We start from the raw sequence: 20,529 nt of genomic DNA, 5'->3' as shown, positions 1-20,529 counted from the left end.
TTTAATTATGAATAACCAAACTTTGAGTACAGTGTTAACTATGAAACTATCATATGATATTAAAGTAACAAATTAATTTTGCTACTTTCCATAAGTATTTTTATTCTAAATACATAGTCTAATAAAGCTAAATCCTTTCTGATTATTGATATTTGACCTTTAGTCTGTTTTCATAATTTTAGTATTTAATCTGTCATTATGGAAGATTAGTATACTTCTTAGTATATTAGTATTCTCCTGAAATGTCAGGTTCTCTAAATCTCACTATATTTTATATCATAGCTCTGTGCAGCATATTTATTTTTATATACATATTAATTTTATAATACCCTTAATAGATGAATATGCCTTGCAGAAACTTCCAAGTAGAAGTAGACAAATATTATTAGAAAACAATGACATTTTCATAATAATATTTTTGCTCTCCCATTTAATTGAGATCTTAATTTTAGTACTACTTTATAATTTGTGAGCTTCAGATTCATTTAATTTTTAATATTTGCTCCAGTAAGACAAAACTCTAAGTGTGACACAATGTAATGAAAATATGATTGTGTCATAAAATGCTCTCCAAATAAAAAAGCTATATTAACACGTGAATGTTCAATAGGTGACAAACTATTTCTGACTTAATGAGTTTTATAGTTAGTTTGCACAATATATATTTCCTTTAGCTCTCACTGCAGCCATAGGTAATAGAAAATATCTTATCAGAAGATATATCTGATCATAAGATACAAGTCATATTGAGTTAGGATCCACACTATGGACATTTTTAAACCTTTATTACTTCTGTAAAGATTTTGTCTTCAGCACAGCAGCACTCAGAGATACTTGGAAATTAGCATCAGCATGAATTTACAGTGCTTTTTGATAACTATTATTCTGGCTTCAATACCAACTTGTCTTACTTTGTTTCCTCTTCATTGTCCATCAATTATCTTAACTGCCTTTTAATTATAGTATTATATTTCTAATTTTTTCTACTAGTGTCCATTGGTAATACTGCGCCATCACCTATAAGTAAAATTCTTCTCAGGTCACAATTACCTTTACCTGTCTAACTGACCAAGCAGCTTTAATGCTATCTCCCCAGTCATAAAATTTTTAACTTTCTCAACTCATATGCATACTTCATTTACACATTATTACCCAGAGATTTTTACCCAATATCACAAGCTTGAAAATGCCATTCAATGTTTACAAATAGCTATAATGATCTTATAATCTTTTGAATGTATGACATATTAAAAAGTAAATGCTGAGAAAGATGTGAAAATGGCACACCAGCCTGAAGCATGCATCTTCTAAGAGATCTGATTAACATGTAAAAAAACTATTTCAGGGAATGCTCAAGGGGATTTCAACACATCAAGAATGTAAACTTAGCTCAATCTATGAAATCTAGATTTTTTTGCTTATTTTTAAGGATTTCATTTGAAAAACAGAGGGACAGAAAAAAGTTTTCATTTATTGGTTCACTCCTCAAATGTCTGTTAATAGCCTCAGCTGTGTTGGACTGATGTCAGGAATCTGGACTCCACCGGTTTTTCCATGTAGCTGATAGGGTTCCAGGTATTTGACCTTTCCTCTGAATCCTAGGTTGACATTAGCAAGAAGCTGAATCAGAAGAGATTCGGATTGACACAGGATGAGTATGCCAAGCAGGGACTTACATGTTATGCAAATGATCACACATAAAGTTAAAAAAAATATAGCTAGCTTTTTGGAAAGCAAAACTTCATGTATTTGTTTACATATGTTAGTAAAATTGTGAGTTCCTTTTTTTCATTTACCTGTAAAACCTTACCTGTAAATGTTAAATGGAACATGCATTCACAGCCTTGTTTAGTCAATGTTCCTCTTGTATCATTGCAATTTTCATTAATTTTACATGGTTTACAACAACATGCATCAAGTTTCTCACAGTATTTCCCAGAATATGGAGGTTGACAATGGCAGCTATATGACTTGCTCCAAATTTCACTAAGACATTTACCATGCCCAGAACAAAATTCTAGGTCTAGGGACTCTTGGCAAAACTGTTGTTTTACTGTCACATTTAGTCGAAGTCCCATCTGACACAGTGATGGACCACTTGTCACTACTGAGATAAAATAATGAGTTCCAATATCCAGCCACCGAGAATTAACTGTGTACATGCCTTTTAGTTTGCAACCGAAAAGTAATTGATCTTCATTTGTGATATTTTGTTGACAATTGATGAACGATGCTTCAGAAACATTCATCAAATTTAATTCCAAAAGAGATGGTTCAGTAGAAATCACTAGGATGTCCCCTGATTGAATTTGCAAAGGACATATCTGGGGTACAACTTTATTGTCTAACATATTTGTTTTAGTGTTCATGTCCAAACCCCAGCAGTCTTCATAGAAGTCCACGCAGATATTTTCTCTTAGTGTCCAATTTATGATATATGATGCAGGCTGTGGATGCCATTCTTGAACCAATTGAGGTTTGCATGTTGCTTCCCCGTTTACAGAGGAGATGTAAAGAACCAACAGATTTAGAACCAACATTGATTTGTTAGTCATTTTGGAGAAATTTTATTTTACAGTCTATCATTAATGTGTCTTCAAGAATCACTACTAAACCATGTTTCGATTATTACTGAATATGTCCAAGCAGTTTTTGTTGTTCAGCGACTCTTGGGAGCTTGGAAATTTTCTATTCCCAAAATGCAAGTAACTATGATGAAAGTGGGATCTGATCAATAATGGATCTTCATGGTTCAAATAATCCTTTAAACAGAAAAATATACAGTCAGTTAAGCTTTTCCTAAACTCTTCAATGAAATAGAAAACATAAATCTTTTCTGACAACAGACTATAGTATTAACCCTTTAACAAGAAGGTTATCAACAGCTGAGGACTTACAATGGGAAAAATATACAAGAAAAATAAGCCTAGATTTGTTGATCTGACCCATCTTAGCATAATCACCCTCTCATCAATAGTTTTTATCCCATAACATGGTAAGTCAACAACTTACTGCAGTCTCTTGTCATTCTCTTTACACAAAGCTTTAATATAAGTGAAATATCAACAAACAATAATCTTCTTTTTGGTATGGTCTCATCTTCTGTCAAGTACAAGTGTTAAACTATGTCATTGTAGGATATGGTTAAGTTGGGGTTTCATGCCAAACCAAATATCCTTTTTAAAGATTTATTTATTTATTTATTTATTTATTTATTGGAAAGGCAGTCCTACAGACAGGACAAAAAAAGGAAAATATCTTCCATCCACTGGTTCACTCTCCAACTGACTGCAATGCCCAGAGGTGAGCCAATCTAACGCCAAGAGCAAGGGACCTCCTCTGGGTCACCCAGATCAGTTTAAATTCCCAATGTTTTGGGCCACCCTATATTGCTTTCTAAGGTCACAAGCAGGGAGCTGGGTGGGAAGTGGGTCAATTGGGACAAGAACTAGCACCCACTTGCAATCCCGGCACTTAAAGGGGGTGGATTATACAGTTGAGCCATTGTAACAGGACCCAAACTTAATTTCTTAATGGACAGAAATTATAGTAATAGAGACTGAATTCACATAATCTCTTTAAAAACAAAGTTCTGCTTATCATAAATCAATATCATTTTGTTTAGGGACCAATATTGCAGCATGGCTTGCTAACATGCCATCTGAGAATGTCATCCCATATTTAAATGCCAGTTTTACTCCCAGATGTTCTATTTCCTACCAGCCTTCTACCAATGCACCTGCAAAAACAGTAAATGATGGTCCAGTTACAAATGATGGTCCTGACATACACATGAAAGAACATGATGGAGATACCAGCTTCTGGCTTTGTCTGACCAAGTCTTGTTAACAGCCATTTCTGGAGTAAACCAGCGAACAGAAGATATCTCTCTCTTCCTCTCTCTCTTATTTCCTTCTCTCCCTCTTTCCTTCTACGTCTTTCTCTGTGTTCCTTCTTTCTCCTTACCTCAACTTATCTTCCCTTTTCAACTCTCTTACTATCTTTGAAATAAATACTTGTAAAATATAATGTAAGTGAGGCTGGCACAGCAGTGCATCAGGCTAACTGAATTGTCTGCAGTGCCCACATACCATATAAGCACCAGTTCATGTCTGGGTTGTTCCACTTCTAAACAAGGTACCTGTGTATGGCCTGCCTGAGTAAGCAGAAGAGAATAGATTGAATTCTTGGGCCTTTGCAAGAAGGTGGGAGATCCTGGATCCTAGCATTGGATCCCCGCAGCTCTGGCTATTGCCATAGCTATTTGGGAAGGAGCCAGTGGATGGAAAACTTCCCTCTTTGTCTCTTCTGATCTCTGTGAAAATCTGCCTTTCCAAAAAAACTTTTTTTAAAATAATAAAATATAAGTTTTTAAAGTGACATATACAGATTCCTGAAAAATTAATTGAAAAATTAATCCTGGTAAAATATTTTTGAAACCTACAGTTGTTTTAATAAAACATTGCATGAATTTTTCTGGTTCCCTGATGTACATGGCTTTCAAAATATACACAGGAAAACACACTCTTTTAGCCTCATCTGCAAGAGTTTTTGAAACATATTGTGTGATACTCAGATATTTACGGAAAATGTAAAAATATAACTCATAGAACTAATTGTTCTGCAGAGTCATATACAGGTCAAATTTCAATTATTACAGAAATTTCCATATTTAATTATTATACTTTCCAAAAGTTTAAAGACTACTTTTTCATTTATTTTCATTTTACTTGACTTACAGAGGGCAGAGAGAAAGATTAACAGAGACAGAGACAAACTTCCCATCTGCTATTTCCCTCCCCAGTAAGTATAGCATCCAGGTCAGGGAAAGATGGAAATCAGGAGACTGTAAGGCAATATTATCTCTCCATTGTGCAACAAGAGCACAAGAAATTGAATTATCATCCACTGCCTCTTAGGGTGCACATAAGCAGGAAATGGGATCAGAAGCAGAGTACCCAGGACTTGAACCAGGTTATGGAGTTTTGATTCAAGTGGAGACACAGCTGCTGTGCCACATATCACTTCTAATGAAATACTCTAACCAACATACTGGAATCCAATGTAGGCACAAGGCAATATAACAAGTACTCGGAATTCATAGAGTGAAGCTGAATAAATTATCAGTATAATGGGTAATGCTGTTATCTGAGATGACAGTCCACGTAGGTACTTCAAAAAGTAATCTATGTAGAGGTACAAGGTAAGTATCAATAGCACATAATTCAATCTAGAAAACAAGACTTAACCTTAGATGATGAAAGAGAATCACCTGAAAACTTAATAACGATTCAATACCTAGCATTTTGAAGGGAGCTTACCATGGAAACTGAGAAAAGAAGTAAGAAAAATAGATCTGCCAGTTGCAGATAGAAAGGGAATTATGACGAAAGATAAACTCTTGATTTAGAGATATCAGGCAGAGGAATTTTAAGAAAAGTAACTCATATTTTATCTTGGGATAATGGTGAGAATCTTAAATGCTTCCAGTAGCACAGAAGCATGCAAACTTGTGTTTTTTTAAATTATATCCATATGCAGGGTAAGGAGCATACTAGTTGGTCCAGTGGCTATCTAAATATAGTAGCTTCTGGTGAAATGCAAAGATATTGAGGTGGCATGGTTACAGGATCTCAAGATTGATTGATCTAAAGAATGAGAAAGGAATACAGGAGGACCAAATAGTGAGAAGCCGAATGGTGGAGAGGTCTAGTCAAATCTCTTGTATAAACATTAAATTTGAGATATCTTGACAGGTTTGCTGATGTATGTGTTCCAAAAATTAACTGGGGTTATGTACATTAGTATAAGAGAGAAAAATTTCATTAATGAGAAAATGATCTCATTAATGACATTATTTTAGAATTTCATATGCATTAAAGAAGTGTGACGAGTAAGATGGGAACTACCTATGCCTGTCTAAATCAGGAGGAAATAATTCTTACAGAAACTGCAAGGACAAATGAAAGACAAAGTATCATGGATACAGTACAGAGCAGAAAGAAGGGGTGGGGAGAGAAGATGACTGCAGATGAGTGAAGCTGTAACTTTGGTGGCAAAAAGTTGAAGAAATTACCTTGTAGAATCCTTGATTTTCTCTAACACAGCAGATAATTTAGGGAGATAGTGGGTTTAATGGGAAAAAAATAGAAAATACTTGAAATGAACATTGAAGAAATTGTGGAAGCAGGTTAACTGGAGAAAATAGAAAATATCATGAAGCAATATTTAAATACTTTTGTGGATATAGGCATTAGTGCACAGTACTATCAACCCAAATAAGTGTGTTATTTTCCAGTTGTCTAGTGGGAAAAGATACAGTAAAAATCAAGTACTATATAAGCTTATCCCGAGAACCATATATTTATTTCCATGTGTCAATGCTAGAAAATAAATTGCACTTGCATTGAAGCAAAATTAGGTCTTTTGGGCATTTATAGTCACTGCAGATGTGAGCTTGCAGTACTGATGGGCTAATCCTGTGATTCTAAAATCTCTACAAGTCCTTAATTGTGGTGCAATTCTGTTTTCTGAGATAAAGAAGCTTGATTCTTCGCATTTCTGCCTGATGAAAATAGCAGCTTCCCTACATACACACACCCCCTAAAATTTTTTCCCAAAATTTTGTGAGGTCAGTTTCTACATGTACACATTGCATAAGAAGTGCTTTGAGTTTTATTGGAAACTACAATGATAGAAATATCATACTTGAGTAAATTTGAATAAAACTTTGTAAGCTGGAAGAAAAAGTAAACAAAAAGTAATTCATGGTATATGATTTCATTTATTTAAAACAACACAATTAATCCAAGAGGGGGGAGCCCACAATTTCCCTCCCAGGTCACTCTCACTCCCGGATTATGTTCTCTCCAGGTCGCCCTAAGATTGGGCTTGACAGTATTGGCCCCTAGTTCCAAGTTCTGCTATGGCTAAACTCCCGACAACTCTCACCCCCTCCAGTTTTGTTAACACTAGTAGGGATAATCCACTCGTCCTGGCTCGTCCCTGATCTGGTCCACATGAGGCGCACAGGTGCTGCAGCCCTGCCTAGTCTAGTCCCAGCTCATGCTTTCCAGTGGGAGCAGCTATTCGGCAAGGGAACCATCCCTTATTCCCCTGTGGGCTCTGCCCCTCCCTCCCAGATTCTCCGCGAAATGGTTGGGTGCTGAGGTCTTGTCTGGCACAGGCTAGACAGAATGGCACTCAACAACATCTGTGAGGGCTAGAGAGTTGAGCTGGTCGGATAGAACTAAGCTCCAATACCCTTCGATGTTTACGAGAGCCCAATGGGATGTGGGGCAGATGAACCAGGCTGCCACACATGCTGGCAAATCAGGGCAGGAGCCGACCTGGTGGGAGTTATTGGGGATCTCTCTCACTAGGCTGCAGCTCCCACTGATTAGTGTGATGGCTGAGTGGGTGATGAGCAGAACCAGGACGGACTGCGGCACTCACTGGTCCCAGTAGAAGTTGAGGCTCAAGACGGAGCCAACCCAGCAATTGCAACCACCAGCCCAACGGGGAGACGGACTGTGCCAGTTCCCATGCTTGCTAGTACATATAGGATTCTGGTCTGGGAACACACCAAAGTTTCTCTGGGGATCCCCTCAACTGAAATAGCGGACTTAGAACTTTAACCAAGAAAAGACAGAAGACAGAACAGGACAGTCGACCACCACAGCTATACGTTGACAGCGAAACACTGGACAAAGGGAGACTCTGATAGACTATGTCAATCAGTAGATTATTCAACAGCCTCATCGTGTTTGGAGTGGCACGGTTGGCAGCAATGCATAACTGGTGAACTACCAGGACCACTTGAGCAAGGATCCCCTAGCATGCCCTACATCCAGGACCTGGAGTGGGTGGGAGACTGGGTAGGACTTCTCCTCAATATTCCCTTCAGCCGTTGTAACTTTTTATACTAATTCTAAAAAAAAGTATACAGCCACCCCAAAAAAGAAAAAAAAAACAACACAATTAGACTTCTCTGTGTTTCCTGTCTTTCCAACACTGACTTTCAAATAAATAAGTAAAATATTTAAAATAACAGAAAATGACACTCTTCAAATTTTACCTAAGAAATCATGTTACACATGTGTAGGTTCCTAGTGTTTCTAGAAGTAGAAGTCAAGAAAAGGGAAAAAAGGTTAATTTTTTAAGTTCATGTTCAGATAGAAACAATGAAGAACAGAAAACATGTTTAACGGGGGAAAAACTATATAACATGGTTACAATAATGAGATTCAACAAAGTAATTAAGTAAAATATGCCAAAGATACATATCTGTAGAGCAATCATATTCAACAGGTAAGCACTGGACCTAGTGGTTTAACACACGTCCCAAAGGAGACTGTCGTGTTTAGCACCTGCCTTAGTGCTTGACTCCATCTTTCAGCTAATTGTGAGCTCCGGGAGACAGATACAAAGACTCAGGTGATTGATTTCTTGTCACCCACATGCAAGAGTTTGATTGATTCCCAGCTTCTAGCATTAGCCCCATTGCTGACATTTGGATTGTCACTCCACAAATTGAAAATCAATCTCTCACCCTCTTCCATCAATGAATGAATATATATAGTTTTATATATACAGTTATATTGTTATATTAAAACAATTTATATATATAAAACTATTCAAAATTCAGATGAGAGGAGATGTGAAGCTGACTTGTTTCACTGAAGAAAACAAAGGAGAAAAGGTTTCTAGATCTTTTACAGTTACTACTGGTATAAACTATGAGATTTATTTTCCAAATTGAATGATCACAATATTGTTGGTAGCCTTAGCAACGAGAATGAACTTATGCCATAAGACGAGATGTATTTGAATGATACGGCCAGTTTACAAGACTTCAATGAGAGGAAAATCATATAAAGAAAACTTTTCAGGAGAAGATGGTATCTCTAGGAATAAAACAGAGAGATTCAATAATATGTCAGTTTCTGCAAAATCCTCTTCTCAAACACCAAATTTGAGACTGAGCACTTCAAATATGCTTTCAAATGATGATATGCTTCTGAATGACTTCTGATAAGAAGTAATGTGCAATTGCACCTTCATTCTATCCCTGGATAACCATTGCATTTCTGTGTCTTGCCATCATCTGATTCAAACTGATTCAGTAATCAAAAAATGAGGAAACAAATAGAAAATGAATAATGTGAATAGGTTAATATGTCAGTGGGTAAAATCAGTCAGAAGACAGTGTGAAGCTCCTTGATGAGCTGAGCATTTAGTGTTGCATGAGGCTAAGTTCAACAATAAGGGAAGGTGAGAACTTTGCTTTTCTCATTACTGATGTACTTATAAATGTCTACTTTTGTGGTATTTTTTAATATTTATTTTCATTAGAAAGACAGACTTAGAGAAAGAAAGAGAAACAGAGAGAAAGATCTTCTGTCTGCTGGATCACTCCCCAAGTGGCTGCAATGGCTGGAGCTCAGCTGATCTGAAGCCAGGTGCCAGGAGCTTCTTAGAGGTCTACCATGCGGGTACAGGGTCCCAAGGCTTTGAGTCATTCGTTACTGCTTTCCCAGGCCACAAGCAGAGAGCCAAGTGGGAAGCAGAGCTGCTGAGACACAAACTGGTGCTCATACAAGACCGCTATTGATGCAAGATGAGGGTTTAGCTACAAGGCTATTATACCAGGCCCTGATGATCATTTTTTAACACTCCTAAACTTGTAGGGAATAAATTTAGTCTGTAAGTTTTGTTAATCAGTGATAATACTACTTTTTGCTTTTTTATTTAAATATATTTTAAATAATGCAGAAGTGTATTATAAAAAGTTAACAGAATTGTTTAATAATTTATGACAATCTTATTTTCATATGTAAGTATTATATATACATATGTACATATACATACTAGTTTTTGAAAACAGACTGACTTACTGATATCACCCAATGTGGGATTGCTGGTCAATATCATAAAATAAGAAAAAAAGGTTATATTATTATGTAAAGTACCTTTACAAATATTTATTGTAAGCAATGTCACATGTACATATTTCTTTCTCTTAAATGTACATTAACTATAACATGCAGGAAAATTATGATCTTCATTCTTGTGTGTTTTATTCCATTTTTCATGATAATGTCCAAATCTACTTCCTTATAATTTTTAGGGTTTCATTTATTATTATTTAGTATTTATTATTTAGTATATACATTGTATATGTAACTACAATACTTCTGTTAGCCATTAGTTGCCTGATGAATATCCACGCAGATTGCGTATCTTGACAATGTTGAATAATTCTGCAATAACATGAGAGTATCTCTTACAGGTGCTATTTTCATGTTCTGCATATATTCCATGTAGTAAATGGAAAGTCTAATTTTTCAGGGAATCTTCATGGTATTCTAACTTGCATTTCCAAAACAATATATCTATCAGTTCAAATTTCTCTAGAGTGTTTCCAACATTGCAATGATTTTTCTTTTGATAATAGCCCTTCTAACTGGAGTCATCTGATATCTCATTGTTACCTTTATTTGCATTACCCTATGGTAAGTATGCTAATAATTTTTTCTTAGGTGACCATAAAAATTGTAATTATTTAAAAATAGGTCCAAGGTATAGGCCTAAAAATTTTAATGGTTAAAATTAAAGAGTATTTATATAAAACTCAGTTTGACAATTTTTTTTTCTGCAAACCTAGAGAATAAGATTCTTTGCAATAGCACCACCAAACCTATGTTTGTTAGGCATTAAAAACAGATCTTTGAAACTAATGGAAATATGTATTATGTAATTCCACTTGCCATGAGCCTTTGAGGACCAGTCATATACCTCCATGTATGTTGCCTTCATCACAATATGAGTCAGTACACACATGTTGTTGTTATTGCTATCCCCACTTTGTACAACATTAAAATGAGAATTTCAATTACTACATCAACATTTCCTCATTTAGCATTTTCAAAATCATAAGCTCTGTACCATAATAGAGGCAATGTGCTGCACATTGTGCTTTATTTTATACTTATTATTGCTTTCTTCCCACATTTAATTTAGAGGAAAGCATTATTCTGTTTTACTGTTCTCTTTCAAAGTAAGTGAAGCTTCATTTCCCTTGTTTATGAAGTTAGCATCCATTAAAAATTGCTGTTAAAATAGTGATATTTTGCCATTTTTTATGAAAGAAGCATGCATATGAAAAGTCAAAATGTACATATGACCTACAGTTAAAAATGCTTTGAAAGTTAAAGCAAATTTTACCCTTTGGAGCACCATTTTTCTTTTTTATTGTTTGCTTGTTTATCCTTATATGAAAGGTAGAATGGTAGTGAGGGAGAAACAGTGATGGACTGAGACTTTAACATCGCCTCACACTCCAGATGGTCACAATATCTGCGTACTATGGTTTTTTTTTTAAAGATTTATTTATTTTTTATTACAGCCAGATATACACAGAGGAGGAGAGACAGAGAGGAAGATCTTCCGTCCGATGATTCTCTCCCCAAGTGAGCCGCAACGGGCCGATGCTGCGCCCATCCGAAGCCGGGAACCTGGAACCTCTTCCGGGTCTCCCACGCGGGTGCAGTGTCCCTATGCATTGGGCCGTCCTCAACTGCTTTCCCAGGCCAGAAGCAGGGAACTGGATGGGAAGTGGAGCTGCCGGGATTAGAACCGGCGCCCATATGGGATCCCCGGACTTTCAAGGCGAGGACTTTAGCCGCTAGGCCACACTGCCGGGCCCTACTATGGTTTTTATACTATTTTTTCTTATGTAAAATTTATAATTTCATCTTTTATATTTAATATGATTAATTTACACTAATGCTTAAGAAAGGAAAAATGAGCATAATTTTGTCCTTATTTTAACATTTAGTAATCAAATTTTTTTCAAAGCAGGAAATTAAGATGCCATCATTTTGCCTTTCAGCTACACTTGCTTCATTGTAAAATGGTCAAAAATAATGGTGGGCTCTATTTCTGGACCCTATGCTAGCCCACTGATTTATGTGCATAGATTTTTTTCTTTACTATATTGCCTTACCTTCTGCTCTTTTATGGTAAGCCTTGAAATTAGAAGAGTTAATGTCCCAGGTTTCTCTACTTTATTAATGTCAGAGCCAATCTTTATCCTAAGTTCTTGTTACTATACAGAAATTAGCTGACTGCTATTTATATTGAGATATTGAATCTACTGATCAGCAGGACAAAATGTCACTTTAACTGTACAGATACCTCAAATAATGGACATGGAATATTATTCCATCTATTCCTTTGTTTTTCTTTTGAATTTGTAGTTTTCATATGTTTATTTTCCTAAATAATTTTTTGAAAGATACTATTGTTTTGCTGGCACTTATGCATAACTTGCATGTAGATGTATCCCGAAATTTTGCTATTCTTTTCAGTTCTTTCAACTTTTTTTTTAATTTGGGAATAGATAATTTCATAACCTCCATGACAATCTGCATGTCTTTCATTTCTAGTCTAACTGCAGTAGCTAGAAATTCCGGTTTGTGTTGAGGAAGTACATATAGGTACATTCTTCATTTTATCAAATTTTAGAAGGAACTTATCCCACTTTTCTATATTAAGTATGGTAAATTTAGATTTTGTTAGGGTTTAGATTTTTGTTAGTTTTTATTAAATTAAACATAATTTCTCTCATCTTTTAACTTTCTGAGAGCTTTGGTTTAAATGGTTAGCTATTGTGATGGCTAAACGCATTTCTACAAATTGCTATTTATTTCTAATATTCCCCTCACAAATGTAAATGAACCATTCTGAAGTTAGGAACTTGGAACCAAATACAAGAGTCCCACCTGGGGAAGCCAGAGAACCTGGCCTTCTACAATGATCCTTCGCACCCCACAATGAGAACCTAAGGGACACATTCCGATCTGGCAGTACCTGGTATTTCAACAGGCTGTTAAAAAACACACCAAATGTCCACCTCTGTCAAATATTTATTCTGTATTAAATGATATAATAATACATTTTTCTTTTCATCCACTTACATGGTAGAAAACACTGATAACTTTTAGAATGCACTAACAGCTTTGGATGTGTAAAATTGAAAACATTTGTTGTGGTTGTGATTATGTTCATTTTTTGCCTGATTTAACACATTATTTCCTTTTTGTGCCAAATGTCTTGAGAGAAATTAACAGATAGTGCTTTTTATTTTAATTTGTCCATTTTTTGAATTAAATTAATATTTGTTTTAGAGAACAATTTAGATGGTTTTCCTATTACTCTTACTTTCTGGGAGTTATTACCAATTGTATCATTTCTTTCTCATACAGTCTATAGAATTCCTCAATAAATCCACCTAGATCAGATGATTTTACAGAAGGCTGCTATTAGTTATAACTCATTCCATTAATAACTGTACATCTGCTCAGACTTTTTAGCACTTTGTCCAGTTTCTACCCTTCAAAAGCTTATATAATTTGAACTTTCAAATATCATAATAGCGAACTATGTTTTAATACCCCTTCGTTATCCTATTAATTTTTTTATTACTTATTTTGCATTATGTGACAGTTTCATAGGCTCAGGGAATCCCCCCACCCCTCCCCATGCCCCGTATTAATGTTTATGGGAACACAAATAATAGCTTCCAGTTTTTAAAATATATATTTATGAGTTTTTTATTGATTCTTCTAATTGCAGTCTTTATTTTATTGAAAATTTCAAATAATGAACTTCTATTTTTATTGATTTTTCTGATTTCTTGTTTGAAATTTCATTCATGTCTGCTCTCAATTTTATTATTTCACATCTTTTTTTTGTAGTAAAATTACTTTTTTTTCTCTAGTTCCGAAGGTAGAATGTTAAATTATTTACTGTAATATTTTATTTCTTTTTAATATTAATACGTAATACCGCACATATGTTTTTATTTGTTACTTTGCTTTAATAAAATCAAGTTTATTAGTTTGAATTTTTTTAATAAAGTTAAATGTCATGGAGAATGGAACAGTGATTTGGTATAGTAAGTTAAAGCACCGCCTACAATGTCATCATCCTGCCTTGAAGTGCTGACTGAAGTAACTACTGTTCTGTTTCCCATCCAACTTCTAATTAATGGACCTGGGAAGTCAGTAAAAGACAATCCAAAATCATGGGTCACTTTCATATCAATAACTCTTTTTAAAGAAACCAAAATATCAACGACAACATCAAGAAGTCAAATATCAGAATCATGGGGCTCCCAGAAGGAGTGGAAAGAGAGACAGGCATACAACCAGTACTTGCGGAAATTATGCAGGAGAACTTCCAAAATACCTGGAACATGAACCCAATCCAAATTCAGGAAGGCCAGAGGACTCCCCACAGAGTTGACCCAAAAACGATCCTCCCTAAGACACATGGTAATCAAGTTACCCTCCAGTGAATACAAAGAAAGAATCCTAAGGTTAGCAGGAACCAAAGATAAGCTTATATTCAGGGGCAGGACCATCAGAATCACTGCCAACTTCTCAGAACAGACGCTCCAGGCAAGAAGGGAGTGGAACAAAATCTTTCAAGTACTGAAAGAGAACAACTGTCAACCAAGAATACTCTACCCAGCAAAGATTTCATTTGTATACGAGAACGAAACTAGATACTTCCACAGCAAAGAGAAATTAGAAGAATATGCCAACACAAAACCAAGTCTACAAAATCTCCTTAGAAATGCGCTACTCCCAGAGAAGAAGGAAGCAAACCATAAGCAAGGATGGCAATCAGGGAGATCTCAATAAAGTCCATCCACAGAAACGACAATCAATTACCAACAACCTCAAAAACACAGGCATATGGCACGGCAAAATTATAATTTCTCAATATTAACCCTCAACACAAATGGCTTAAATTCATCACTCAAAAGGCACCGATTAGCAGACTGGGTTAAAAATCAGGACCCAACTATATGCTGCTTGCAAAAAACACATCTAACCAGAAGACACTCCAAGAAACTAAAAGTGAAAGGGTGGAAACAAATATTCCATGCCAATGGATGAGAAAAAAAGGCTGGTGTGGCAGTCCTATTCTCAGATGATATGGACTTCAAAGTAACGAACCTCAAAAAGGACAGGGAAGGGCGGTACATTTTCTTGAAAGGGAGGATCCAACAAGAACCAATTGCCATTCTTAACATTTATGCTCCTAGCCCAGATGCACCCAGCTACGTGAAACAACTACTTTTGGACTTAAACGGAGACATAGATGAACATACGAAAATTCTGGAAGATCTGAATACCCCACTAAAACCAATAGATAGATCAACGCAGCAAAAGCTCAACAGAGAAGCCACAGAACTCACACAAACAATAGAACAACTGGACCTAGTAGACATCTATAGAATATTTCATCCTAAGGCCACGGACTACACCTTCTTCTCAGCAGTGCATGGCACCTTCTCCAGGATAGACCACATAATAGGACACAAAACAAGTTTAACTAACTACAAAAATATCACAATCATACCATGTACCTTCTCAGACCATCACGGAGTGAAACTGGAAATCAACAACTCAAAATGTCCCAGGAAACACGTAAACTCCTGGAGGCTGAACAATATGCTATTAAACGAACAATGGGTCAGAGAAGAAATTAAAGACTAGATCAAAAAATTTATGGAAACCAACGAAAACCCAGATACAAAAGTCCATAACTATGGGACACTGCCAAAGCAGTGTTACGTGGTAAGTTTATTGCAATTAGCGCGCACGTCAAAGCCCAAGAAAGGCAACAAATGCAGGAATTAAGCACACACCTCCAGGAACTGGAGAAGCAACAGCAGAAGGACCCCACAAACAAGAGGAAACAAGAAATTATCAAAACAAAACAAGAACTAAATCAGAAAGAAATTAAAAAAACCATTCACAAAATAAATGAATCAAAAAGCTGGTTCTTTGAGAGGATAAACAAAATAGATACCCCACTGGCCCGACTGACAAAGAAAAAGCAAGACAAAGCAAGAATTAGCAGCATCAAAGATGAAAAACGCAACATAACAACAGACACTACTACCATTAAGGAAATAATTAGAAATTATTACACAGCACTATATGTCAACAAATCCGATAACCACTTGGAAATGGAAAGATTCCTATACTCCCACCACTTACCAAAACTCACCCCAGAAGCAACAGAAGACCTGAATAAACCCATTACCGAATCAGAAATAGAATCAGTGATTAAAGAGCTCCCAACAAAGAAAAGCCCAGGCCCAGATGGTTTTACCACAGAATTCTACAAAACATTCCAACCAGAGCTAACCCCAATTCTTTACAAGCTCTTCAAAACAACAGAAAAGGAAGCAACTCTTCCATACTCATTCTATGAAGCCAATATCACCTTAATCCCCAAACCGGATAGAGAATTAACAGAGAAGGAAAACTACGACTGATCTCTCTGATGAACGTTGACGCTAAGATTCTCAACAAAATCCTAGCCAATAGAATACAAAAAAACATCAGACAGATCATCCATCCAGACCAAGTAGGTTTCATCCAGGGAATGCAGGGATGGTTCAACATAAGGAAATCCATAAATGTGATACATCACATCCAAAAACTGAAAAACAAAAACCATATAATAGTATCAATAGATGCAGAAAAAGCCTTCGACAAAATTCAACACCACTTCATGTTAAAAACCATAACCAGGGTGGGGATAGAAGGAACAATCCACAATATAATCAAAGCAATATATGAAAAACCCAATGCCAGCATCATACTAAATGGAGAAAAACTGGATTCCTTTTCACTGAGATCTGGAACGAGACAAGGCTGCCCACTACCACCACTGCTATTCAATATAGTCCTAGAGGTACTTGCAGAAACCATAAGACAAGAAAAATAAATCAAAGGAATCCAAATTGGAAATGAAGAAGTCAAGCTTTCACTATTCGCAGACGACATGATTCTTTACATAGAAGAACCAAAAATCTCAATACAAAGACTTCTAGAACTCATACGAGAATTTGGCAGAGTGGCAGGATACAAGATAAATGAACAAAAATCAACAGCCATAGTGTATGCAAACGGCCGCAAGATGGAAGAAGATCTAACCAACAAGCTACCATTCAAAATAACAGAGAAAAGCATGAAATATCTGGGAATAAATTTAACCAAAAGCGTAGAAGACCTTTATGAAGAAAATTACAAAACACTCAAAAAACAAATAGAACAAGACCTCAAAAGATGGAACAACATCCCGTGCTCCTGGATAGGCAAAATTAATATCAAAATGTCTATACTACCAAAAGCAATATATACATTCAATGCAATCCCAATCAAATTGCCCACAGCATTCTTCATTGAACTGGAAAAAATGATACAGATTCATCTGGAAACACAAAAAAACATGAATAGCCAGAACCACTCTGAAGAACAGGAACTTAACAGGGGGAATCACAGTACCAGATCTATGGACATACTATAGGGCAGTGGTTATCAAAACAGCCTGGTACCTGCACAAAAAGAGGAAGATCAGTGGAACAGAATAGAAACAACAGATGGAAACCCACACAGATACAGTCAATTAATCTTTCACAAAATGACAGACAACAATCCAAGCAAATGGAAAGGTCTGTTCAATAAATGCTGTTGGGACAACTGGTTGATAGCCTGCAGAAACAAAAAGATAGACCCACATCTCTCACCATACACTAAGATCAAATCTAAATGGATAAAAGACCTAAACCTACATCCAGAAACCTTCAAACTTTTGGAAGAAAATGTTGGAAACACACTGCAACACTTAGGAGTAGGCCCTGACTTCCTAAAAAGGACTCCAAAAGCACTAGAAATCGAGACCAAAATAAACAATTGGGACCTCATCAAACTAAGAAGCTTCTGCACAGCTAGGGAAACAATCAACAAAGTAAAAAAACAACCTACAGAATGGGAGAAGATCTTTGCACACTACATAGGAGATAGGGGGCTGATCTCCAGAATATACAAAGATCTCCAGAACAACCAAAACACCAGAACAAACAAACTGCTCAAGAAATGGGCATGGGAAATGGGCAAACACTTCACAAAAGAACAAACCCAAATGGCAAACAAGCATATGAAAAAATGCTCAAGTTCCCTGGCAACAAGGGAAATCCAAATGAAGACAACAATGAGATACCACCTAACTCCAGTAAGGATGGCACACATACATAATACCACCAACACTTGCTGGCGAGGATGTGGGGAAAAAGGAACCCTTCTCCACTGCTGGTGGGACTGCAGACTTGCACAGCCTCTATGGGAATCAGTTTGGCGAATACTCAAACAACTGAAAATCAACATACCGTATGATCCAGCAATAGCACTCCTAGGGATATATCCAAAACATCTCCTACACAAGAAACCAACATGCACGCCTATGTTCATAGCAGCACAATCTACAATCGCAAAAACCTGGAAGCAACCAAAATGCCCATCAATAGAAGAGTGGATAAGAAAGCTATGGTTCATCTACTCTATGGAATACTACTCAGCTATTAAAAAAAACGAAATGCAGTTCTTTGTGGTCAGATGGGCCTGACTGGAATCCATCATGCTAAGAGAAATGAACCAATCCCAAAAGGTTAAATACCACATGTTTGCCTTAATCTGAGATGAAAAGATGACAACTTGGAAGATAGTACCTGTATATTGTAATATTAGTGCAATCTCTAACAACCTGTATCCAATGCAATAAGATAATGTGATATAATCTTTAAACCAACATTAATGTCAGAATACTTAAGATCTACATTGAAAAACTGTAAAACCTACTATACCCTCAATACGCTATGTTAATCCGTAATGGGGAGGGAGTGCAGGGAAGTCTTTCAGGACCATAAAAAGAGTGAGGAAAAAAAAAACCAAAATATTCTTTAACTTTGACATCTCCCTTTTGATCAATGTTTTAAAGTGCTTTTGAAGTTTCCAAATATTTTAACATTTTCTGGTTATCTTCTGTTACTAAAGTCTACTTTTATCCTATTACGGTCTGGATACATATTTGTATAACTTTCTTTTTTTTACAAAAATATGTTCAGAGTCATTTTATGGTTTATAAATTGCTTTACTTCTCTGTTTATTGCAATTTCAAGAAGAAAGTGCTTTCGTTTGTTCCATGGAGTACCGATTAGATCCAGCTCATTGGCATTGCAAGACTGGCCAACCATGAATTTGTTGGGTTTCTTTCTGCATGGTTTCCTGACAGGGATATTTAATGTCTCCAACTATAATGATCAATTATCTACTTTTCCTGTCAGCTCCATCATTTGTTGCCTAATGTATTTTGACACATCTTTTATACGCAATTTAAGGATCGTTAATCTTTGTTCAGAATAGATTCCTTTGTCACTATATTGTATCATTCACTATATCTGAAAATACACTGTTTTTAAGATGATTTTATCTGAAATTAAGCCTCTACTATTTCTTTAATTAAGTATTGTGTATTCTCTCAGTTCTTATTTTAACCTAGGTCTATTTTCCCTTTTATATTAATTATTAACATATAATATGAAAATTTTGAAGAATCACTAAAATGAATTCCTGTATAGACTTCACCCCAACTCTCCTAGTAATGTCTACTAGTAGTATCATGGTAATGATACTAAAATCGTCATTACACACTCATGCAACTTTGAAAAAAAAAAAAACAAAGCAAAACAACACAAAAACTTCTCCTATCACATCAGTCACTCCAAACTTTGGTAATCTAGTATGTATTAGCAGAATCATGTGCTTTTCCCCCGACTCACTAGATGAGGGAGAATGTGAGGTATCTGTGGTTTTGTGTCTAACTTTCACTCAACACAATGCCCTCAAGTTGCATCAATTTACTTCCTTTTATTTTCTCCCCAGTATACTTCCAAATTGAAATCCTGTAACACAGGTGGATTTACTTCGGTATGGAAACTTGAGTTGTCTTAGGGATTTCTGGCAATATCCTTCTTCCCACAAATGTAGCCTGCCTTCTGAGAGCCAAAACACTAGTGCCCAGATCAACTTCAGATTATCACTTTGCAATAGAGAGTATATACAAACAGGATCGAGGCTTTAAAGTATTTCTTCCCAGAATTGCAATTAAGAGATCAAACATAAGTTTTCCAGTATTATTCTGAAGACATGCTACGTTCAAATAAATAACTACTTAGAGGTAGAATTGGTATGATCAAACCATCTGGGCAAACCATTTTTTTTTTTTTTTGTAAATTCTGGATAGTCAAAGAATTATGGTATTCAGTTACATGAAAGTGCATTGAGGAAGACATGCATTAGGAAAAAAAAAATTCCATGTTTCATTCAAGAATCTTTGTCCACTAGGACAATGCTTTTGATCATTTCCTTCTGATTTCTTTAAGTATCCTAATTATTAACTGAAAAACAAATAAATGAAATGTTAAAAGGCACCTACTTTTTTTTTTTAAAGGTAATAACATTGAAAAAGACTTCATATAATCTGATGGTTCTTCCCTCGGACCGGACAGGGTCTCCCCAGGAAGCTGAGGAACTAGATTGGACTATAAGATGTTGGACTCTATGTTTAGTTAATGCTTGCAAAGAGGGACTGTCAACTGTACTT

At 35.9% G+C, this 20,529-nt stretch overlaps 1 protein-coding gene across 1 annotated transcript in view; it reads right to left on the bottom strand.

Moving 5' to 3' along the window:
• EYS (eyes shut homolog) overlaps nucleotides 1–2,748 on the bottom strand; it is a 65,400-nt gene extending 62,652 nt beyond the window's left edge. Inside the window, exon 1 of the mRNA XM_058669686.1 lies at nucleotides 1,811–2,748. Coding sequence (XP_058525669.1) covers nucleotides 1,811–2,555 — 745 coding nt within the window. The 5' untranslated portion in view covers nucleotides 2,556–2,748. The remainder of the gene's footprint in view (nucleotides 1–1,810) is intronic.
• Between the last annotated feature and the right edge of the window lie 17,781 nt (nucleotides 2,749–20,529).

The sequence above is a fragment of the Ochotona princeps genome, chromosome 1 (assembly GCF_030435755.1).
Source record: "Ochotona princeps isolate mOchPri1 chromosome 1, mOchPri1.hap1, whole genome shotgun sequence".
NCBI lineage: Eukaryota > Metazoa > Chordata > Mammalia > Lagomorpha > Ochotonidae > Ochotona > Ochotona princeps.
The sequence above is the reverse complement of the archived record's forward strand: the minus strand, read 5'-3'. Positions and strand labels throughout refer to the sequence as shown.